This window comes from Nematolebias whitei, chromosome 3, assembly GCF_014905685.2.
Source record: "Nematolebias whitei isolate Nwh7 chromosome 3, NemWhi1, whole genome shotgun sequence".
NCBI lineage: Eukaryota > Metazoa > Chordata > Actinopteri > Cyprinodontiformes > Rivulidae > Nematolebias > Nematolebias whitei.
Genome location: NC_056500.1, coordinates 58,662,842 through 58,684,805, shown reverse-complemented (window position 1 = coordinate 58,684,805; position 21,964 = coordinate 58,662,842). Strand labels below are relative to the sequence as shown.

Below are 21,964 nucleotides of genomic sequence, written 5' to 3'. Positions count from 1 at the left end.
CTTGGGCGGAGGCTTCGGTGGCGCTGTCACCGGAGCCACCGGGAGAGTGCGAGGACGCGCTTTCCGAGTTCCAAACATGGAGCACTATTGTGAAGAAAGCAGTACAAAAGCGTACGCATCCTCCAAACGCAGTAGCACAGCGCAATGAGAGGGGAGTGGACATGCGTCCCAAAAAGGAGCAGCGGAGAAATGTTGGGATATTTGGCACTGGAATTGAGGACAACATCCCAGTGATTAGAAACAAACTGGTGAGTGTGTTTGCAACTCAGTTCTCTCCTGAGCTTGATGCTGGCACACTGTGGCTGAGTGGTTAGAGCAGTCGTCCTCCAATGCGAGAGTTGGGGGTTCGAATCCACCAGTAGTCACATGCTGAAGTGTCCCTGGGCAAGACACTGAACCCCTCATAGCCTCTGATGTGTGTCCCATCAGTGTATGAATGTGATCTAAAGCACTGATTAGTCTCATTAGAATGATTTGTTCAATTAGCTTTGTAGAGATCTAGTAGAGTGCTGTATGAATGGGTAAATGAGGACACAGATTGTAGTGTAAAGCACTTCGAGTATCTTGAAATAAGATATAAAGGCGCTATATAAGTACAGTCCATTTACCATTTATCTGTCTGAGAAACTGGGGAAGCGTGTGACATTACAGAAGATTGATTCCAATCATAATAGATTTAGCTCATTCCAGATCACAGCAGAGTGTAACGAATTGTCTGAAATGTACGACCCACAACTCTGGCAAACGGTGTAATGAATGGTAAATACAGAAGTACTGTCACTTTAAGAGGTGTGCGCAAAGGATTCTTGGTACTACTATATCGTTGTTTGAACGTAAAAGGTAAAATTAAGACGCCTGAGCACGAGCAACTGCATCCTCATCCTTTATGTCACCTAAGTAAAGTGTAGACATTACATGGTGTCAGAAGATGATGTTTCTTATGCCTAAAGGACAACTTTCGTCATGGTTAAGTTTAACCCACCGAGTGAATTCCTGTTGAATGGCCGGAGTGGAAACAAAGATTTTCGCGCTACTGGTTAGCAACAAAGCTAAATAAGGACAACGGGGAAACACAAGTGAGTTCTCTTAGCTACTCTATGAGGAGAGAAGCTGAAAAGATATTTAGCTCGTTCAACTTTGCTGACGAAGAGGGGAAAAAAAACTTTGACACCGTTCTTAAAAAGTTTGATGATTATGTAATTCCCCGCACAGAAGAGCAACATCATCAGGCCAGGACTCTGCAGTCTACACTCATCTCCAGGCCAGCGGTCACTCTTTCAGGGATGAAGATGTTCACATTCTTGATAGAGAGGAACGATGGTTTGAGAGAGGAGTTAAGGAGGCCATCTTTGTGAAAAGAAACTGTCCATCATTAAACAGGGGTGGAGGCCTCCGTGTTCAACTGTCCCCCTCTTACAATGCTGTTATTGCTAGTATCACTCAGCCCCCTGTGAATAGTAAACAGCCATCAGTGTGCTAATGATCCATTGTTAGGCTGATGGTCCTCCTTGATTATGTGAGCAGCTGGTTTTGGTTGTCAGCAGCAAACGGGTTGATCCACTATGAGAAGGCGTTATTTATAAGACTGAGCTGAAAACAGCACCTCAGACTGAGGAAGTCTTTCGGATGAAAGACGAAACATTTCTACAATTTTTTTTTATATATATTTTTTTGAATGTCCAGAGGACCATATTTAATTTTTTTAGATTTATCAAGTGAAGTTTGCATTGAAGTTGTAAGATGATCAACTAGATGATCTAAGTCTCTGTTCTCTGATGCATTAATCTGCAAGACAGTGGAAAACATTGATGGAAGAGATTGTTTAAATTTGGTTACACCATTTTCTGAAAAGTACCTGCTGAGATGAAATTTACTCTCAGTGACTGTGTAGTCATTTAATGTAAACTCAAAGGTTATTAAAAAATGGTCAGACAAAATAGGATTTTGAGGAACTATTACCAAGTCCTTAATCTCTATACCATAGGTCAGAACTAAACTAAGAGTGTGATGATAAGAATGAGTGGATGTGTGGACATTTTGGGTCAAACCAAATGAGTCTATTAAATTATTAAAGGCTATGCTTAAGCTATCACTCTCAACATCTACATGAATATTGAAATCACCCATTATGATGATTTTATCAGTATTTAATAATAAGTCAGTTAAGAATTCTGAGAATTCAGACAAAAACTGAGAGTAAGCGCCTGGTGGACTATGTATAACAACTAGTAAAAGTGGCTTTTCTGATTTCCATTTTGGATGAGAAAGACTGAGGGACAGTGATTCAAAAGCATCATAACTAATAACTGGTTTGACATTAATCAATAATCCTGACTGAAAAATAGAAGCTACTCCTCCACCTCGGCCAGTTCAAGGAACATGAAAATTTAAATAATTAATAGGAGTGGATTCATTTATGCTAACAAAATCCTCCTGTTGTAGCCAAGTTTCATCCATCCATTATCTTTACCCGCTCATTCCATTTTGGGTCAAGGGGGTCGCTGGTGCCCATGTCCAGCAATCACTGTGCGAGGGGCGGGGTACACCCTGGATGGGTCGCAAGTCCATCACAGGGCCACATAGAGACAAACGAGACAAACAACCATTCACTCTCTCACTCACACCTAGGGACAATTTAGAGTTACCAATCAGCCTAACATGCATGTTTTTGGTCTGTGGGAGGAAACCGGAGTACCTGGAGAAAACCCATGCATGCACGGAGAGAACATGCAAACTCCACCCAGAAAGGCCCCTGGACCGGGGTTTGAACCAAGGACCTGCTCGCTGAGAGGCAGCAGCTCTACCAGTTGCGCCACCGTGCTGCCCCAGCCAAGTTTCTGTCAGACAGAATAAATCAATAATCAACAGAATAGTTCAATAATCCACATTTAATGATTTTATGATTTTGCTCTGGTAAAGTAACTGTGTTTATTTTAATCAGATTTTTATGGTTTGTATTGTTAGAGCAGATTTTTGGTTTATTTAATTTCAGCCGTGGGCGAGTTGACACTGTTTCAATGGGGGTGTGGGTGGGTAACAGAGGAGAAGCATCTGGGAGCAAGGCTTGGCAGATTTTGATGACCTCTTTCCTCACATCCTGATTTTCTTTTACCTCCAGGCCAAGGAGCCTCAGGTTCCAGCGATGTGTATAAGCTTCCAGTTAGGAAATCAATCAACCTTTATTTATACAGGTAAATCCCATTGAGCCTCGAGGACTCATTTACAAGAGAGACCTGATTTCAACAAAGAAAGATGACAACAATGGACAACAGCAACAACAATAAGCAGTTATAAAAACTCATACTACAGTTTTTGTTTTTTTGTTTTTTAACAAATAGGATGGCTAAAAGGAAAAAGTTAACAAAACAAAAAACAGCTAGATTCCAAGACAAATGTAGAAAACTAAAAACAAAAACTAAAATCGAAATACGACTCTCATGCACATTGCAGAATTTCTGACAGTCATTAATATGTTTCTCACAGTATTCCACCTTGCTTTTCTTGTCTTTTAAATCTGCACAGATGAACTCCAGCGGCTCCTTGATACCTTCTCTTTGTTTAGAATTGTCCTTGATAGCCTCTTTTGCCTCAGTAATAACAATAGTGTTGCTACTGACCATTTTTTCCATATGTGAAGGTAGGAATGTAGACTGACCGGTAAACAGAGAGCTTTGCCTCACAGCTCAGCTCTCTCTTCACCACAACGGACCGGTACAAAGTCCACAATACTGCAGACGCTGCACCAATCCATCTGCCAATCTCATGCTCCATTCTTCCTTCACTCGTGAACAAAACACTGAGATACAGTACTTGAACTCTTCTACCTGAGGCAGAACCTCACCCTCAACCTAAACAGAACAATCTACCCTTTTCCAGATTTGGAGGTGCTAATTCTCATCCCAGCCTCTTCACACTCAGCTGCAAACCGCTCCAGTGAGAGCTGAAGATCACTGCACGATGACGCCAACAGGACCACATCATCTTCAAAGAGCAGAGATGGAATCCGGAAGCCACCGAACCGGAATCCCTCCGCCCCCTGGCTGCACCGAGAAATTCTGTCCATAAAAGTAATGAACAGAATCGGTGAGAATGGGCAGCCCTGGCAGAGTCCAACTCCCACCCTGAAGGGCTCCAACTTACTACCAGCAATGCGAACCAAACTCTCGCACCACTTATATAGAGATGGAACAACCTGTAATAACGGGTCTCCAATCCCATACTCGTGGAGCACCCCCACAGTGTACCCTGAGGAACACGGTCGAATGCCTTCTCCAAGTCCACAAAACACATGTAGACTGGATGGGCAAACTCCCATGACCCCTCGAGGACCCTAGTGAGGGTAAAGAGCTGGTCCAGTGTTCCATGGCCAGGATGGAACACAAATTGTTCCTCCTGGATCTGAGGTTCAACCAAAGATCAGACTTGCTTTTCCAGTACCCCTGAATAGACCTTACCAGGGAGGCTAAGAAGAGTGATGCCCCTGTAATTGGAGCACACACTCTGGTCTCCCGTTTTGAATAAGGGAACCACCACCACAGTCTGTCAATCCAATGGCACTGCCCCTGATGCCCATGCGATGTTGCAAACGTGTGTCAACCAAGACAGCCCCAAAACATCGAGAGCCTTAAGGAAAACAGGGCGACTCTCATCCACCCCCAGAGCCCTGCTGCTGCAGAGCTTTTTAACTACCTCAGCGACCTCAGCCATGGTTACGGACAGATCAACCTCAAAGTCCCCTGACTCAGCTTCCTCCATGGAAGACGTGCCAGTGGGATTGAGAAGGTCTGAGAAGTATTCCTTCCGCCTCCTGACGACATCACTGGTTGAGGTCAACATCACTTCACTTTCACTAAACACAGTGTTGGTAAAGCGCTTTTTTCCCCTCCTCAGCTGCTTGATGGTTTGCCAGAATTTCCTCCAGGGTCTCACCGAACTTCTCCCACATCTGAGCTTTTGCCTCAGCAACAGCCAAGGCTGCAGACTGCTTGGCCCTCTGGTACTCCTCAGCTGCCTCCAGAGTCTCACCAGCCAACAAGGACCAATAGGACTCCTTCTTCAGCTTGACAGCCTCCCTAACCCGGGGTGTCCACCACCGAGTTCTAGGATGGTCTAGGATGGTCACCGCGAGAGGCACTGACAACCTTGTGGCCACAGATCATAGCAGTCACTTCAACAAATTAGTCATGGAACATGCCCCACTCAGACTCTGTGTTCCCCACTTCAGTTGGAACACAGTTAAAGCTCTCCCCGGAGATGTGAGTTGAAAATCTTTCTGACAGGTTCTTCTGCCAGGCGTTCCCAGCAAACCCTCATTACACGTTTGGGTCTACTGGGTCTGTCCAGCATCTTCCCCCACCATCTGATCCAACTCACTACCAGGTGGTGATCAGTTGACAGTTCAGCTGCTCTCTTCACCCAAGTGTCCAAAACAAACGGCCGCAAATCAGATGACACTACAAAGTCAATCATCGATCTACAACCAAGGGCGTCCTGTTGCCAAGTGCATTTATGGACACCCTTATGTTTGAACAGCAAGTGCTAAATTATTTAAAATAATTTGTTTTAAATAAAAAATTCCATGCCAATAGTGTGGCTCATCCATCATTCAGCCATTTGTGTGTCATGTCCATTCTTACTTTGAAAAACTGCGATAGAGTGAGTTTGCGAAAAACGAACCACGAAGTAGCGAGGGACTACTGTATATTTTAAAATCCTTTTTTACTACTGTTTGCTATAGTATTCCTGTTTTAGTGTTTTACTGTTTTTATATGTGCCAGGCAGAGAAGCACAGCAATCTCACTGTATACCTGATGAGCAATGACACTAAAAATTCTATTCTATTATTTTCTATTCTATAAATTAGGCTCAACACTAATTAAAAGTTTTTCAACTTTTAATGATAAATTCTTGGCAGCACAGTGATGCAGTTGGTAGAACAGCTGCGTCTCAGAGAACAGGTTGCCCTGGTTCAAATCCCAGCTGGGGGCCTTTCTGGGTTCAGTTTGCATGTTCTCTCTGTGCATGCATGGGTTTTCTCTGGGCACTCCGGTTTCCTCCCACAGACCAAAAACATGCATGTTAGACTGATTGGTAACTCTAAATTGGCCCTAGGTGTGAGTGAGAGAGTGAATGGTTGGGTGTCTCGTTTGTCTCTATGTGTCCCTGTGATGGACTGGAGACCTGTCCAGGGTGTCCCCCGCCTCTCACACAGTGACAGCTGGACATGGGCACCAGTGACCCTCATGACCCGAAAAGGAAGAAGCGGGTAAAGATAATGGATGGATGGATAGATGGATGACACTTTCTTTGTTTTATTGTAATAAATATAGAGGGCTGTGGTAGCTCGGTGGTCTGTGGTTACGTCAGGAAGGGCATCTGGCGTAAAAAAACCTGCCAAGTCTTCGTGCAGCTTAGTTCGCTGTGGCGACCCCTAACGCAGGGAGCAGCCGAATGAAGAAGAAAGAAGATTTCAGTAGTCTTTCACACATTTCTTTTTTTTTTTTTTTCTGTATTCTTTGTCTTAAACTACCAACAACTCAGCCTCTGAAATACCTCTTCTGTTCACGAGGAAGAGGTAATGACGTGGAAGAGCTTCAGTGATAATTTCTGTAATTAGCATGCCACATTTAAAGATTTTCTGTTTGATTTGCAGTACACTGAAACAGTAAGTTATGTTTAGTGCTCTGCACAATGAGACCTCACACAGACACTAATGTTTAGACATGCTTTCTTAAGTACCACAGCCAAACACTGGGGTCTGAACACATTCCCTTTTTCTTCCGTTATGGTAAGATTTAATCTTAACCCAAATCACCTCCTTGAAGAAATAAAAAAGACCAAAATGAGTTCAGACTTTAAAAATGCATCTTTTCCCAATGGGATGTAACTAGCATCCCCAGAAATGGATCAATAAAACAGAACAGTGGATTGTGTGAAGGAATTGAGGGCATACTGAAGAATAGCAGGCACTCAGCATATTCTCCGGATCAGACAAAATGTGGTTGACCACGGAAGGCCGCACCTAAAACCACTCAGCCAGGAAGGCCTCTTTACTGGTTGGGCCAAAACTGATGGCATCAGATCCAGTTCACCTGCTCTCTCTGATGACTGCACCGAAGATGTTACTAACAAATGGTTTCAAGAGCACACAAACAAAAATTAAAAGCCTTGCATTCCTTGGAGGAATGCAGACTGCTATCTTTCATGCCAGAATTTTGGACTAAGTTCGGTTTATGTTGAGACAAAGTTGCAGCCGTTTTGGTCAAATTTAAAAAATAAAGATATGTACAATCTCATGCAACATTGTAAGATGTCCTGCTCAGCGTATGTCTCATAAATGACTCTCAGCTACTACCACATCAACTTTTAGCCTAATAACTGTAAAATTATCTGAGCTGTATATATTTTTGTGTTTGTTAACATTAGTTAGATGTGGTGGCCACCTTGATTTGGACTGACTCCAAAGGTTAATCAAGTGTAGATGTAAATCCAATGACAACGTTTTGAAAGTTTCCTGAAAATCCATTGGATGTTTTGCTAACAGACACATAATCACATGCACAGGCAAAACATTATCATTCACCTTTCACTTTTTGGCAAAAGCTGAATAATTATTAGTTTCTTTCAGAAGGTGGTGTTTTGAAATGTGAATGATCTGCTGCCATCTAGTGTCCCCCAACTAAATAACTTCCCTCTTAGGTGCCAAGAACACTTACCAGCAAAACCTGTTCCAATATAGTCCATATCTTTAATTTTATTAGAAAAAAATCATGTCTTATCAGACATTTATGTCTGGAAACTGTGAAGCACGTTTATTTCCACTTCACACCTCTCACTTTTTTTAAATTTTTATATTGTATTTTGTTCCTATACCCAGATTCTCTGATTTCCCTTCACTGAATCAGACTCTTCACTACCTTGAAATTTCCCAAGAAGGTGTTGGGAGATGTAGAGCCCTGCCTGAAACTGCCTTGTCATTGGATTGCCTGCATTCCTGTGGCTGGCTCCTACTTGCCTGCAGACTATTTATACAGCTTCAGATGAGGCCCTCGCTACAAATTGGACGCACACATCCTGAGCTTTTGGATTTTTGACCTTCTGATTGCACACAATGAAATTTCAATTTCAAAACAGAACTTATCAACATGAACATACGGAAATCTATTTGATCTCAAAAATACCTGACTGGCAGTTATGATTGCAAATGATAACGCCAAAATTTTATTAGTTCAAATGTAAGTTAGAATATGGTTAATATAAATGTGTATGGGATCACCTAAACATTTAGGAACCAAAGGTGTGCACTTCAGCAAAACAATTTCATTAAACAGTAAAACTTTAATTTCTTCAGGTATGACTCCCTAGTAAACAGTGAGCTGAGCTGTGAAGTTGACACACCTAGAAACAAGAGAGGAGTGTATTTATAGTTTGCTGATGAACTCCAAATAACAAGAGGCAGGGGGTGAAGTAATAACACTTTATCCAGGCATAAATGATTCACTTGCCATAACTTCATTGGAATAATGTGCTAACACAGGCTGGAAGTTCCCCCGATAAGAAACAGTCATCTGTTTGTTAATACATGTAATCTTGCCAATCTAGACCCCCCCCCTTCCCCCACCTCATTAATTTTATCAAAAGGTCTAATTAGACAACAGTTCTCATGGATATCATCTCCGGATTCAGAATATCAGTCAAGCATTTTCAAAACTTGTCATTATTTTTTTCTCTCTTTGTTGTACAAAGGACAAAAACAGAGAACTAACAACAGAATGTATCACATAACATGCATTACCTGATTATTGTTAAAGATAGAAAAGGAAAATAATATAATGTATATATACATACTGTATATACATAAATATACACATGTTTTTTGGATGATTGTTTCCTCTGGTATCAGATGCTGTGCAGCTGGAAGGATTTTTACTGAAACTGTTTTAGTTTTGGACATTTGTTATGATGCGTAACCATGGCAACAAGGCAGTTTTCTACAACCAACAGCAGCTGATTAACATCTTAAAAGCTAAAATAATATCTCAACTACAGCCCCAAATCTCAAATGATTTGAAAAGGATGTTCTGTGGACGCATTCTCATCTACCTGCAGCTGTGCTCGAGTGCCTGACCACTGAGATCCTGGAACTAGCAGGAAACACGGCTCATGACAGCGGAAGGACAGGATCGTCCCTCGGCACCTGCAGCCGGCTGTCTGCAGTGATGAGGAGCTCGGCAGACTGCTGGGAGGAGTGGCCATCGCTCTGGGAGGAGTTCTGCCCAGCATTCAGGTTGTTCTACAGCCCGGGGGAACCAAGAGGCCAGCCGAGTTTGGGTGGACGGATCGGACGGCATCTGCAGCCAATTTCTTAGGATCCACTGTGGGATGGACCTTTACAAGAGATCCTTCCAGTCTACAGCCACCAGTATCTATAGCATATCTTAATGAATTGAGAATAACGAGTTACAAAAACAAATAATTTCCCTTTGGGATTAGTAAAGTATTTTTGAATTGAATTGAATTGAATTGAATACATACATATATATATATATATATATATATATATATATATATATATATATATATATATATATGCACACACACACACACACCTTTCTGGGTGGAATTTGTATGTTCTCTCCGTGCATGCGTGGGTTTTCTCCGTGTACTCCAGTTTCCTCCCACAGACCAAAAACATGCATGTTAGACTGATTGGTAACTCTAAATTGTCCCTAGGTGAGTGAGAGAGACAGAGAGACAGAGAGAGAGAGAGAGAGAGAGAGAGAGAGAGAGAGAGAGAGAGAGAGAGAGAGAGAATGGTTGTTTGTCTCGTTTGTCTCTATGTGTCCCTGTGATGGACTGGAGACATGTCCAAGGTGTCCCCCATCTCTCATACAGTGCCTGCTGGATATAGGCACCAGTGACCCGAAAAGGAAGAAGTGGGTAAAGATAATGAATGGATGAATTAATTATTTTTTCAGTTAAAAATTGTTTAACACATTTTATTAAATAATAGAGGGCAGCACGGTGGCGCAACTGGTAGAGCTGCTGCCTCTCAGCGAACAGGTTCCTGGTTCAAACCCCGGTCCATGGGCCTTTCTGGGTGGAGTTTGCATGTTCTCTCCGTGCATGCGTGGGTTTTCTCCGGGTACTCTGGTTTCCTCCCACAGACCAAAAACATGCATGTTAGGCTGATTGGTAACTCTAAATTGTCCCTAGGTGTGAGTGAGAGAGTGAATGGTTGTTTGTCTCGTTTGTCTCTGTGTGGCCCTGTGATGGACTTGTGACCCGTCCAGGGTGTACCCCGCCCCTCGCACAGTGATTGCTGGACATGGGCACCAGTGACCCCCGTGACCCAAAATGGAATAAGCGGGTAAAGAAAATGGATGGATGGATTAAATAATAGGCAAAACAAAAATAGAGATAATGATAAATTTCTACTGAAAATATAATAAAAAGTGTTTACGTTTAACAACTTTTTTATGAGGCAAGAATAGAGTAGACTGCAGTGTACAAAGTGGAATAAAGAAAAAAAAAATTTTGAAATAAAAATAATTTTTGTTAATATGTTTATTTGATTGTTTTGAGAAAAAAAATCAAACCTACAAATTTGATTCATTGCACAACCTTAATTATATATACACAACTTCACTGAATTAACAGAACAAGTTAAAATTTAATTTAGGCCTATAGATATTTTCTCTAACCCACATAGAGTCAAAATATATACATGCCATTCATCTAAATCTTTGAGGTCAAGGTCAAGGTTACTTTATTGTCATTCACATCATATGTGGTACATGTGGTGGAACAAAATTGTGTACACAAGGTCCCAGTTACATCCAACAAAAGTATAAATTGTACAGAAAAATAGCAATAAGATCTAAGATATGAACTAAGAAATACGTTAAACTGAAACTACGCTAAGCAGTAGTATAGTACAGAATCAATACGCTGAACAACAGCAGCACAAACATGAGTCTGTGTGAGCAGATGAGTACGAATGAATACAGCAGCATGAAATAAATCAGCAGCATGAGATCAGCAGCACGGGTAGTCAGTACCACACATCAAGTGGCATTACAGTGATTTACCTGGTTAGGGATTCATAAATCGTACACCCTCAGGGTAGAAGCTGTTCCTCAGTCTAGTGGTTCTACACTTAATGCTCCTCAATATCCTGCCTGAGGGGAGCGGGGCAAGAAGTGTTTGTGCTGGGTGAGTGGGGTCCTACATGATGCAGGTGGCTCTCTTCCTGCATCTGGAGGTGTGGATGTCTGTGATGGTGGGGAGGCTGAGTCCAAGTCCAACGGAGCAGTTTTTAATAAGTGATACTGATGGTTAGAGACTGACCATCAGCTGATGATTAGTGTGATAGCACTTCCTGGATTGACCAATACTCAGAACAAAGTGAAAGTCCAAGGAGTTCACAGAAATAATATAAAAAGGAGAGAAAAATGGACCACCACTGTGAGGGAGCACACCAAGAAAGAGCTCAATGGACAAGACAAAATGACTTCTGGAAGCAGATTCTCTTGGATTAGCCATCATTAGCGTGTACTAAAAGGATAGTTGTGTTCAAACTAGCCTTAGATCATGAGCTTTGTCAGATCTAAAGTCAAACTCTCCATACCAAGGATGTTTGTAGAGCTTAACAAGTAAGATGCTATTTGTTAATTTTTCCACCAAACCTCACTTTAGACAGACTTAAATATCCTTTTAATTGATCAATGATTCTCTAAAAGTGACAAATGGTAAATGGAGTGTACGTATATAGCGTCTTTCTATCTAATCAAAATACTCAAAGCTCTTTACAACACAATCTGTGCCTAAATTTACCTCCAACACACACATTCATACAGCACTCTACTAGATCTCTACAAAGATCATCTGAATCTGTAGAGCCCAATTGGAGCTTTAGATCACATTCATACACTGATGGGACACACATCGAAGGCAATGAGGGGTTCAGTGTCTTGCCCAGGGGCACTTCAACATGTGACTGCTGGTGGAGCCGAACCCCCAACTATACCACTGGAGGACGACTGCTCTAACCTCTCAGCCACAGCCGCCCAAACTGACACAAACTGTCCCTCGTTCGTGACCCCTCTTGGAAACAAAGCCTTTGGTAAATCTTTTCACCCAGTCCTGACACCTTAGCTGTTTGTTGCCATCAGAATCCCTATTGATTCTGATGGCAACAAAGTTTTACAGAAGAAAAAAAACATTCTTATAAAATACAGTAACAAGTAGGGAAACAGCCTAATACATTTTAGAAAGGTTTGGCTGAACTTCTTCTTTGTTTTACAAATAAAAAATGACAAGAGAGAGAGACAAATATTAAACTGGAACATGTTCCAGTATACCATACAATCATATATACCTGTACCTGTAGATAATTCTCTGGACTAACAATTTGTGGCATGCTTAATTTTCTTTGAGAATTTAATCTCAAAACATTCAAACATCTGGTAAGTGTTGAATCAAAGCTGTATGATAAAGTCAAACGGATCAGGGCAAATCTTACCTGACAAGAGGCAGTGGGTTTCCTGTGACTCTGCACTCCAGACGAATGGGACTCCCTTCTGCCACTTCCTGACTCTTCAGCTTCTGGAGAAACTGAGGAGGGGACAGAGGTCCAGATGATGATGGAACTTCAGAATGTTGGTGCCCCTTAGGGGCCGTCTGTCTCACTGGTCCTCCTGGGTGATGACCCACTTCTGTCAGGCTGATATGAGCATCTTCCACTTGGCCAGGAGGCAGGAAGGGAGTGGAGGCTGAGCCCTGAGGAACCGGCCTCTGGCCTCTTGGAGACAGATACCCACTATCAGGAGAGGAAGACTCCTCCTCCAGCTGCTGCTCTGAATGAGAAGAACTTTTAAAAATGGACGACAACTCCTCAATGAAAGTGGCAGCTCGGCTACAGAACTCTGTGGCTGAGGCAGCTCGATCATTCAGCTCCAGGCCTTGGTGAACCAGTCTGGGTTTATCCTGCTTATACACTGGTTGGGCGGGTTTGTGACGGATGACCTTCTCAGTAGAGGACAGAACTTCGTTTGACACTGGTTTGTTAAGGGAGAGGTTCTGGCTGGATGAAACTGAAACTGCTGCACTATCATCTGGGCAGAGGGGGTTGGTCTGGAGCTGCAGGTTTGTGTTTGTGTGGAGATGTTCATTAGTTTTTGGAGGCACAGAAATTGATGAGACAAATTGGAGAGCCTGCTCCAGTTGTGTCAAACTAAAAGGGTCTGCTTCTTCACACTCACATGTCTCACCAAAGGCCTCCTGGGCCAGGTCCAGGCTAAGATTAATTTCCTCAGCAGTCAGGAAGGCAGTAAGATCTGCAATGTTTCCATCTCCTAATCCCTGCTCTGGCACTGAGTCAACATAGAGCTCTCCATCAGAAGAGGCCTCTGAATACACCCCCCCATCTCCCTCTAATGTCCCGCCAGCTGCCGGGTCCTTTTGCAGCACAGAAATGGGGAGTGGCTGGTTCCAACTCCCGTCCTGCATCCTGAAATGCACATTAACCAAAAAGTTTCAACTTTATTCTTAAGGCAGAAAATTATATAATAAATTCTCAGTCATCAAGGACATAGTAAATCCAGAAAACTGAAAAACAAACAACTGGACTTCTATTTTGTAGTTGAAAAGGATTCACTTCCCATCTGGAGAGCTTTCTCAATTAAAAAAAAACTGAAGCGGGTAGAGGTCCAATCTCTTAAACTGCATGGAATGCTCTGTTATATAAATTATGCAGATTAAACTCACTCTGTTCACAATGAAGACTCTTCTTTGTTAAATGGCTTTTTAGAAATATTTGTATATTTAAAATAGCAATATTTTGGATCACAAGTCTCTGCAACTTTTAATGTAAACATTTGGAACCACACTTAGACAACTTCAACAAACCAACCTGGCGAAAGTTTTTGTACCGCAAATCAAATTTACAGAGTACGCATGAGTTTCCTTTAGTCACCAGATACATCCTTACACTAAAAGTAACAAACAACTCATCACACTTACATTTAAAAAGTTGAAGACATATGTTTTTATCAAGTCTTAAAGTCTTCAAAGTCAATTCCCCCCCCCCCCCCCACACACACACCTCATAAACTGAGTGATGTAAAGTTATGGTCTGAATGTATAATTTAATAATAATTTTAGAATGATTATAATAATAATAATAAAATAATAATAATATAAAAATTTCATAATAACAATAATAATAATAAAATATAATAATAATAATAATAATTTTAAATAATTTTGGAATAATTTTGGGTTTTCAATTACCTAATTGACCTCTAAATCTGAAGCCATGCTTTTCTGACGTAAAGGGTAGATGGCCCTTTCCAGTTTTGGACAAAGGTGCTGCCTCTAGGGGAGGAGTTTGGATATCTTGGGGGTGGGGGTCACAAGTGAGGGAAGAATGGATTATGAAAACATCCTACTGTGCCAGGGTGGAATGAATATACAACATTAAACTTAAATGATTTCAAAACATAATAAAATAAGTGGCAGTTATGAATTTATTTCCTGTCCCCTACACTGAGTCAAAATGCACAGGCTCATTACATAATTCATGTAAATCTTGGTACAATAAAGGGGTTGCTGAAGGTTTTAGGATATTTTTTAACTTGACAAGCCCTAATAATGTTTCTTCATCACAATTCACTGCAGCTGCTAGTTTCTCTTTACAAATATGTTAACGGTTTGTTTGACAGCGCTCTTCGGATTGACCAAAACAAAGGAAAGATCCAAAGAACCTAACGAAAACTTAAAAATTTGCAGGAGTTGGTAAGGATGTTTGAAAACAACCCAGAAACCACCAAGGTTCAAGCCTGCCATGTAATGGAAATTGATGGAGCTGAACTGGTTGCAGACCCTGCTCCAAAAGTGACACCTTTAAGCTCAAAGGACAAGCCAGATGCTTTATAAAGAAAATTATATGGTCAGACAAGACAAAGACTGAGACATTTGGCCACACTGACAAGAATTATGTTTGAAGAAGACAAGGTGAGGTTTTCAAACCTAAGAACCCCATACCACTGTCAAGCATGGTGGCGGCAGCATCATGCTGTAGTACTGCTTTGCACAAAATGGATCAAATAATGAAGAAATACTATCTCCAGATTTTTCAACTTGGGCTCCAAACATCAGGTAAAAATGAGCCCTAGTAATTTTGCAGAGAAGAGTGGTCAAGGGCAGCACAGTGGCGTAACTGCTAGAGCTGCTGCCTCTCAGCGAGCAGGTCCCCAGTTCAAATCCCAGTCCGGGAGCCTTTCTGGGTGGAGTTTGCATGCTCTCTCCGTGCATGCTTGGGTTTTCTCCGGGTACTCCAGTTTTCTCTTACAGGCTAAAAACATGCATATTAGGCTGATTGGGGACTCTAATTGTCCCTTGAGAGTGAGCGAGAATGGTTGTTTGTCTCTATGTGTCCCAGTGATGGACTGGAGACCTGTCCAGGGTGTACCCCGCCTCTCACACAGTGATGGCTGGACATGGGCACCAGTAACCCCCGCGACCCGAAAAAGAATAAGCGGGTAAAGATAATGGATGAATGGATGAAAGAGTGGTCAAATATCAGCCCAGAAACTAATGGTGATGGATGCAAAACCTGTGTGTGCTAAGGGGTATTGATTTGAGCCTGTTTGTATTATTTTACCTTGTGCAGAAAAAAAACACAACAATTTCTAATTTTCACATCTGCTTCTTGTTTTTAAATAGTATTAAAATTGTATGTTATATAATCATTCCACCCTGGGAAAAAAAACAATTCAAACATTAAATCTTCAAATGAACATTATTTATGCAGATGATGACTGAATGTAAACCTCTGACTGCAAGTGGGTGAGATGTTGTGAAACTGTTGGTGTGGATGTTAGATGTAGTGTGACACTGAGTGCCTCATGGTGGCCTGAAGACCAGCTGTTATTTTTAATCCCCCTGAGCTATGTTTCACTGCAGCCCCACCCTCCCCGACTATAGAGGAGGTTCAAACACCACACACACAGGTAGAACATGTATCAAAGAAATAAACCCAGAAAATGTCTCAGAAGGCTTTGATCATTTGAAATAAGTGATAACATATCTGAATTTTACAATCTTCTTATGTTTTAGATTTAAGTTTGTACTGTGGATATATCTTGTACAGTACAATAAAATAATTGATTTCATTTGATACAAATAAAAAATGAAGACCTAATGACTCCTGACAGAACATGATGCTGTGTGACATGTAACTTCACCTCTTGTTCATAAAGGCACAACTTTTAAAAATGATGTTCATATTCAATTATTTACATTTGATCCAACTAAACCCTAAATACAGTTAATTAAAAACAGCAATCATACCTTCAAGTGTACTGTTTGTCCAAATGTTCTTTCTTGATTTACTAGATCCAGGATTTGTCTTATTTTATCTGAAAAAAAACCCCCCAAAAAATAAATTTCAAAAAGCTTCACCTCATGCTCCAGCAGAGCAACCTTGTTGGTCAGACAGTTGGCAGGATCTCTCAGGTTCAGCCTTCGGTTGCGTACTGCCACTGCAGTGGTCTGCTGTCCCATCTGTGCTGGTCCCTAACTGCTCACTGTGTGGGGCTATATTTGGCCCCTGGCTCAGGTTACACAGCCAGACTACTGGCAGGATGAGATAAGACTATAATAATCTAGGAGAACAGAAGGTGCTGCTAACATTTTTGGTGTTTGTTAATTAAATGCAGCAAGTGTAAGTTGCTCTCATGTGTGAAACTTTTATTATGAGCATGTAAAACTGGAATTATTGTAATAAAGTAGTCCCTCACTACTTTGTGGTTCATTTTTCGTAGACTCGCTCTATTGTGGTTTTTCAAAGTAAGATTGGACATGACACACAACTGGCTGATTGACAGATGAGCCACACGATCAGCATGATTTTAAAATTTAAAATAAACTATTTTAAATGATTTAGCACCTGTGTGCAACCCACAGCTGTGGGATAACTTCTTCCTGCAGCTGTTCAGCTGATCTTTGCTCTGTATGGAGATCAGCTGATCTCCGTGCAGAGAGGAGAAGTGGGCGTGGCCGAGAATGCAGCCATAGGCAGAGAGTTGAAATCATGACATTCTGTGCTCTTTAAAAACATTTAGAGTTTAGAAACATTGTTTAGAATATTGCAAGATTATGGGAAGGGTATAAAATATATTTATATATTATTTATTTTATATATATATTATATTCTCAATCTACCCAGTAGAGTTACCACCTGAGTTATGGCTAAACCCAAGGCCGGAGTGGCACCCTAAACCTCATTCGGCTATATGCTCCCTCTGTTCCCCAGCTTGGAGACGGACTGCATGGTGCCATCTGTCCAGCACCATTTTCGTCGCTGCCGACACATCTGGTGTCAAGCCAAGGCAGCCCTGCTCCATACTGCGGCCCAAAACAAGAGGCTCGCCGATCACCACCGCTCTATGGCGCCTACATACCAAGTTGGACAGAGAGTATGGTTGTCCACCCAGGACATCAACCTAAAGAACACTCCCCGAAAGATGGCACGCCGCTTCATTAGTCCCTTCTCCATCTCCAAGATCATAAATCCCTCTGCAGTAAGACACCAGCTCCCTAACGCTATGAAGATCCATCCTACGTTCCATGTCCCCCAAATTAAGCCTGTCTCCGTGAGCCCTTTTGTTCTCCCTCCGACCTCCCTTCACCGCCCAGCCTGATTGACAATCACCCTGTGTTGACGGTAAGAACCATCCTGGACGTGCGGCGCAGAGGTAGAGGTTTCCAGTACCTCATCGATTGGGAGGGGTACAGCTCAGAGGAGAGGTCTTGGATCCCATCCATCCATCCATTATCTTTTACCCACTTCTTCCATTTTGGGTCATGGGGGTCTCCCGTGCCCATGTCCGGCAATCACAGTGCGAGGGTGGGGTACACCCTGGACGGGTCGCAAGTCCATCACAAGGCCACGGGGTCTTGGATCCCTAGGTCATTTATTTTGGACCCCAGCCTAATCACCTCCTTCTTCAGGAACCACCCCGAGAAACGCCTCAGGTCGCCTGGGGGCGATTCTTGAGGGGGAGGTATTGTAAGAGTACCACTGCCTGCAGCTCCTCGTCCAAGATGGCCACTGATTATCTACGGCTGACGGCCATCGACTTGACGAGGATCATCTCCTACTTAACGCTGCAGTCCAGTGTTACTCTTCGCTGGAGCATTGACCATCAATGGTATTTGTGCCTCCGGCCTGTACGTTTACATTAAGTAAATCTACTTACCAGCTTTTCATGTCCTCAGTGATCCTGTCTCCTCGGTCCTGGTTCCCTTGGTCCTGTCTTGGTTCCCTTGCCCACAACTCTGAGAACTTTACTAATTGGCTTTTCTGTGTATGTAAATGTTTCTGTTCAATGCCCTGAGACAACTTTGTTGTGAAGTGGTGCTATATAAATACCAGTAAACTGAATTGAATTGAAGTGTCACTTCTCAACAAAAATATTATTTTTGACCTTGGATAAAACAGACCTTAGGAACCTCTCATGCTCACTTGGTCTATTTCCAGTCCACTATCACATTTTATTTTCCCTGAGCTATTTTTGGTGCTTCTTCAATCTACTGATTACAGTTAAGAGCTGGTGGGAGGTCCACAGGAATTTTTCTCATTCCACTGTCATCACACAAGCATGTACAAAAATCTATTACCCAACATTTTTCAGTCAGGTCATCTGGACAGTTTTTTTTTTTGTGCTGAAACGTTTCGCCTTCGATCCGGAAGGCTTCATCAGTCAAGGAAACACACAACACAAAACTGATTCTTCCCCCAACAACTTACTCAAAAGTGGGACAAACCAGTTATGTTGGTGCTAAGATGGTGTCTTTGGCACGCCCCCTCCTCCATTGCCGGCCCTCTTCCTTGTTGACAGTCATGTCAAACTGGTTGAAAACAACAAAGTCCATGCTCAATAATCCAGGTATACAATCCAACATTTTTCAGACAGGTCATCTGGAAAGTTTTTTGTTGATTATTGAGCATGGACTTTTTTGTTTAAAAATCTTAAATTTTGAAGACCTAGATTTATTTGAAGAAATGCATTTTGCCCACCGCTATTCAAGCCAGATTTTAAGATCATTTCTTTATAAGAAATGATGAAGTTGTAGTTGTTTTGGTCAGACCGTGAAAATACCATAATGCACAAGTCGTTAGAGCTCCAAGTATGTGTTGTAAATGACTCTCAGCTACTATTAGCCCTAATTTTAGTTCAATATCTATAAACTAATTGTAGTTTAACCATTTTTGTGCAAGATCTGTTTGTTGGGACAGCTGTCTTGAATTCAATTGACTTCAAAAGTTAAACCGTTGTAGGTGAACATCCACTTTCTGAGTTTCATTGAAATCCATCCAGTGTTTCATAAAATATTTTGATGACATGAATATCAGATGAACACATAAACACATACAGACACAACATAGCCTGCACGCCACCTCTCAATGATGAGCGAGAATGAGCAATCTGAATATATTGCTGGATTATGCTAGTGAAGATTCTCAGTCATCCAAGACATGATGAATTCAAAAAGCGTTCAATACAAAAACAACTGGACTTTATTTGTAAAAGAACCATCATCCACTGGAACACAAACTCTCTGTCATCATAACTTTACAACATCGGGCCGAATGCGTCCCCACGAAGACAGAAGGTAAGGAAAAGGAACAGAAACACATTCAAGAAGCTCTTCAAACATGTGGATATTCTAACTGGGCTTTTGTCAAGTCAGTGAGGAAATCTACAAAACACACTAATAAACAGAAAAAGGAGAACAGCAGACGTAAAAACATTGTCATCCCTTATGTTGCTGGAGTATCAGACAAATTCAGAAGGATCTTCAACAAACACAAGATCCCAGTACATTTCAAACCCAGCAGGACTCTCAGACAGAGGCTGGTCCACCCTAAAGACAAAACACCCATACATAAACAGAGGGGTGTAGTGTATGCGATCCAGTGCAGCGAGGACTGTCCAGACCTCTACATTGGAGAAACTAAACAGCCTCTTCACAGACGCATGGCTCAACACAGGAGAGCCACCTCCTCTGGACAAAATTCAGCTGTTCACCTCCACCTCACAGATAAGGGACACTCTTTTAAGGACCAAAATGTGCACATTTTGGACCGAGAACACAGATGGTTTGAGAGGGGGGCGAAGGAAGCAATTTATGTAAAAAGAGAAAAGCCGTCTCTTAACAGAGGAGGAGGCCTCAGATTTCCACTTTCAAAAACCTATAATGAAACTTTAAAACAGATTCCCAGCCGGTTTTCACACCTGATGGGAACAGAGGGGCCTCGTCTGTGAATTAGAGGAACAAAAGACTCTTACTGTTAAGGTGTTTAGGTGTGAATTGCCAATCTGCCAATGTGTATGTGTCTTATCTCACTCAGCCTTATAACCTGAATCTCTCACTCTCTGCTCTTTGAATTGAGAAAGCTCCTCGGATGAGGAGCGAAACGTCTTCTGTTACAAATAAAGTCCAGTTGTTTTTGTATTGAACGCTTTTTGAATATTGCTGGATTACACTGAATAATTTTCTGATGAGGAGCTGTGCTTGAAATGTCACTTGGGGTAAATAAATAAGCCAAAGGTGAAGTGATGCAGTGTGTAAGTCGTTTTTTTTTTTAATCTCTGCCCTATGAGTTCCTGCCATGGCTAAGCACCTGCTGTCGATTCAAACTTAGACGTTTGATTTTGTTCTAGTAGTAGTAGTTTATATATCAGAACAGAGATTTTTGTTTTCTCATACCAGGCGCTCTCACTGCTATCCCCACAGAGATCAGAGTTCACACATCCAGACTAAATTACATCCATTGTATCTGACCTCGGAAATTTATTTTCAAAACTGGAAGTCTACCCAGTGCAGCTGTCGTCAGTGACAGCTGATTAATACAAACCATGCCTAAGAATGAGTTATCATTTTTTGTTGTACTCTTAAATGCCACACAGGGATCTTTTTTTTTCTCCGTGAGCTCAGTTTAAGTGTAGAAACATTGTGAAGTGTTTCAATGAACTTATCATCATCGCTCCATTGTTGTTGTTTTTTTTTTTAAAGAAAGAGAAGAAAGAAGAAAAAAAATAAAAGAGAAATAGATAAAACGAGAGACCACCACGACAAAACAACATGCACAGCACAATGCCACCCACAATATCCCCATGAAACATTTGACATGGCACAAGGAATCATCTAGCTTCCACCACTACCCAACCTAGCGTGCATCTGTCAAAGCACCTGAATCCAAACACCCGCGCAAGCACGCCCGCCACCACCAGATTTCTCCAAAAGAATGCCCAATAGTGGATGCGGGGGCCCACAGACCCACCTCCCCAGGACACAATGGCAACACAGGGAGGACCGGAGCCACAGACACACAGCGGCCCCCAGGCCCTGAGCCCCAGGAGTCTCCCAACAGGGAGAACCGCACCCCCCCAGAGAGGAGCAGAGGAAAGAACCGGGTGACCCCAGCAACCACAATGCAGAGCCTCCAGGAAGCTGCAGCGACGAGCCCACAGGTCCGGCCGGCAACCCATGCCCCCCCCCAAGTAGATCCGGCCATGGACACTGAGCCCCAAGCCCCGAGGCCATACCACCCCCCAGCAGAGGCCCGACAGAGCCAGGGCACCCAGGCCCCGCCAGGCAGCAACCAGGGCAGACCGACGTACACCCCACCACCCAGCCCAGACGCCGAGAGCCAATGCACCAATGCACCGGCGGCAAGGGGGCCCCCCGCCAAAGGGGGGCACGACCGGGGGGAGTGGACCCCACACCAAACGTGGGGCCCAAATTGATCCAAGAGAGGGGAGACCATCAAAAACCCAACCCAAGCCACAAACAGGCACACACAGATAGCCCGACAGAGATGTCGGGCTGACCGCATGCACCATCTACCTGACAGCGACCACAGGCCGGCCCCAGCCCAAGGGGCCCACACAGG

The 21,964-nt window shown here is 42.6% G+C and overlaps 1 protein-coding gene across 1 annotated transcript in view; it reads right to left on the bottom strand.

Annotated features, from left to right (window-relative positions):
* LOC119407571 (palladin) overlaps positions 1–16,550 on the bottom strand; it is a 124,210-nt gene extending 107,660 nt beyond the window's left edge. The window contains exons 1-2 of the mRNA XM_037674392.1: positions 16,465–16,550; positions 12,524–13,510 (exon numbers count right to left, since the gene is read on the bottom strand). Of these exons, the coding sequence (XP_037530320.1) occupies positions 12,524–13,510; positions 16,465–16,469 (992 nt within the window). The 5' untranslated portion in view covers positions 16,470–16,550. The remainder of the gene's footprint in view (positions 1–12,523; positions 13,511–16,464) is intronic.
* Positions 16,551–21,964: the final 5,414 nt, after the last annotated feature.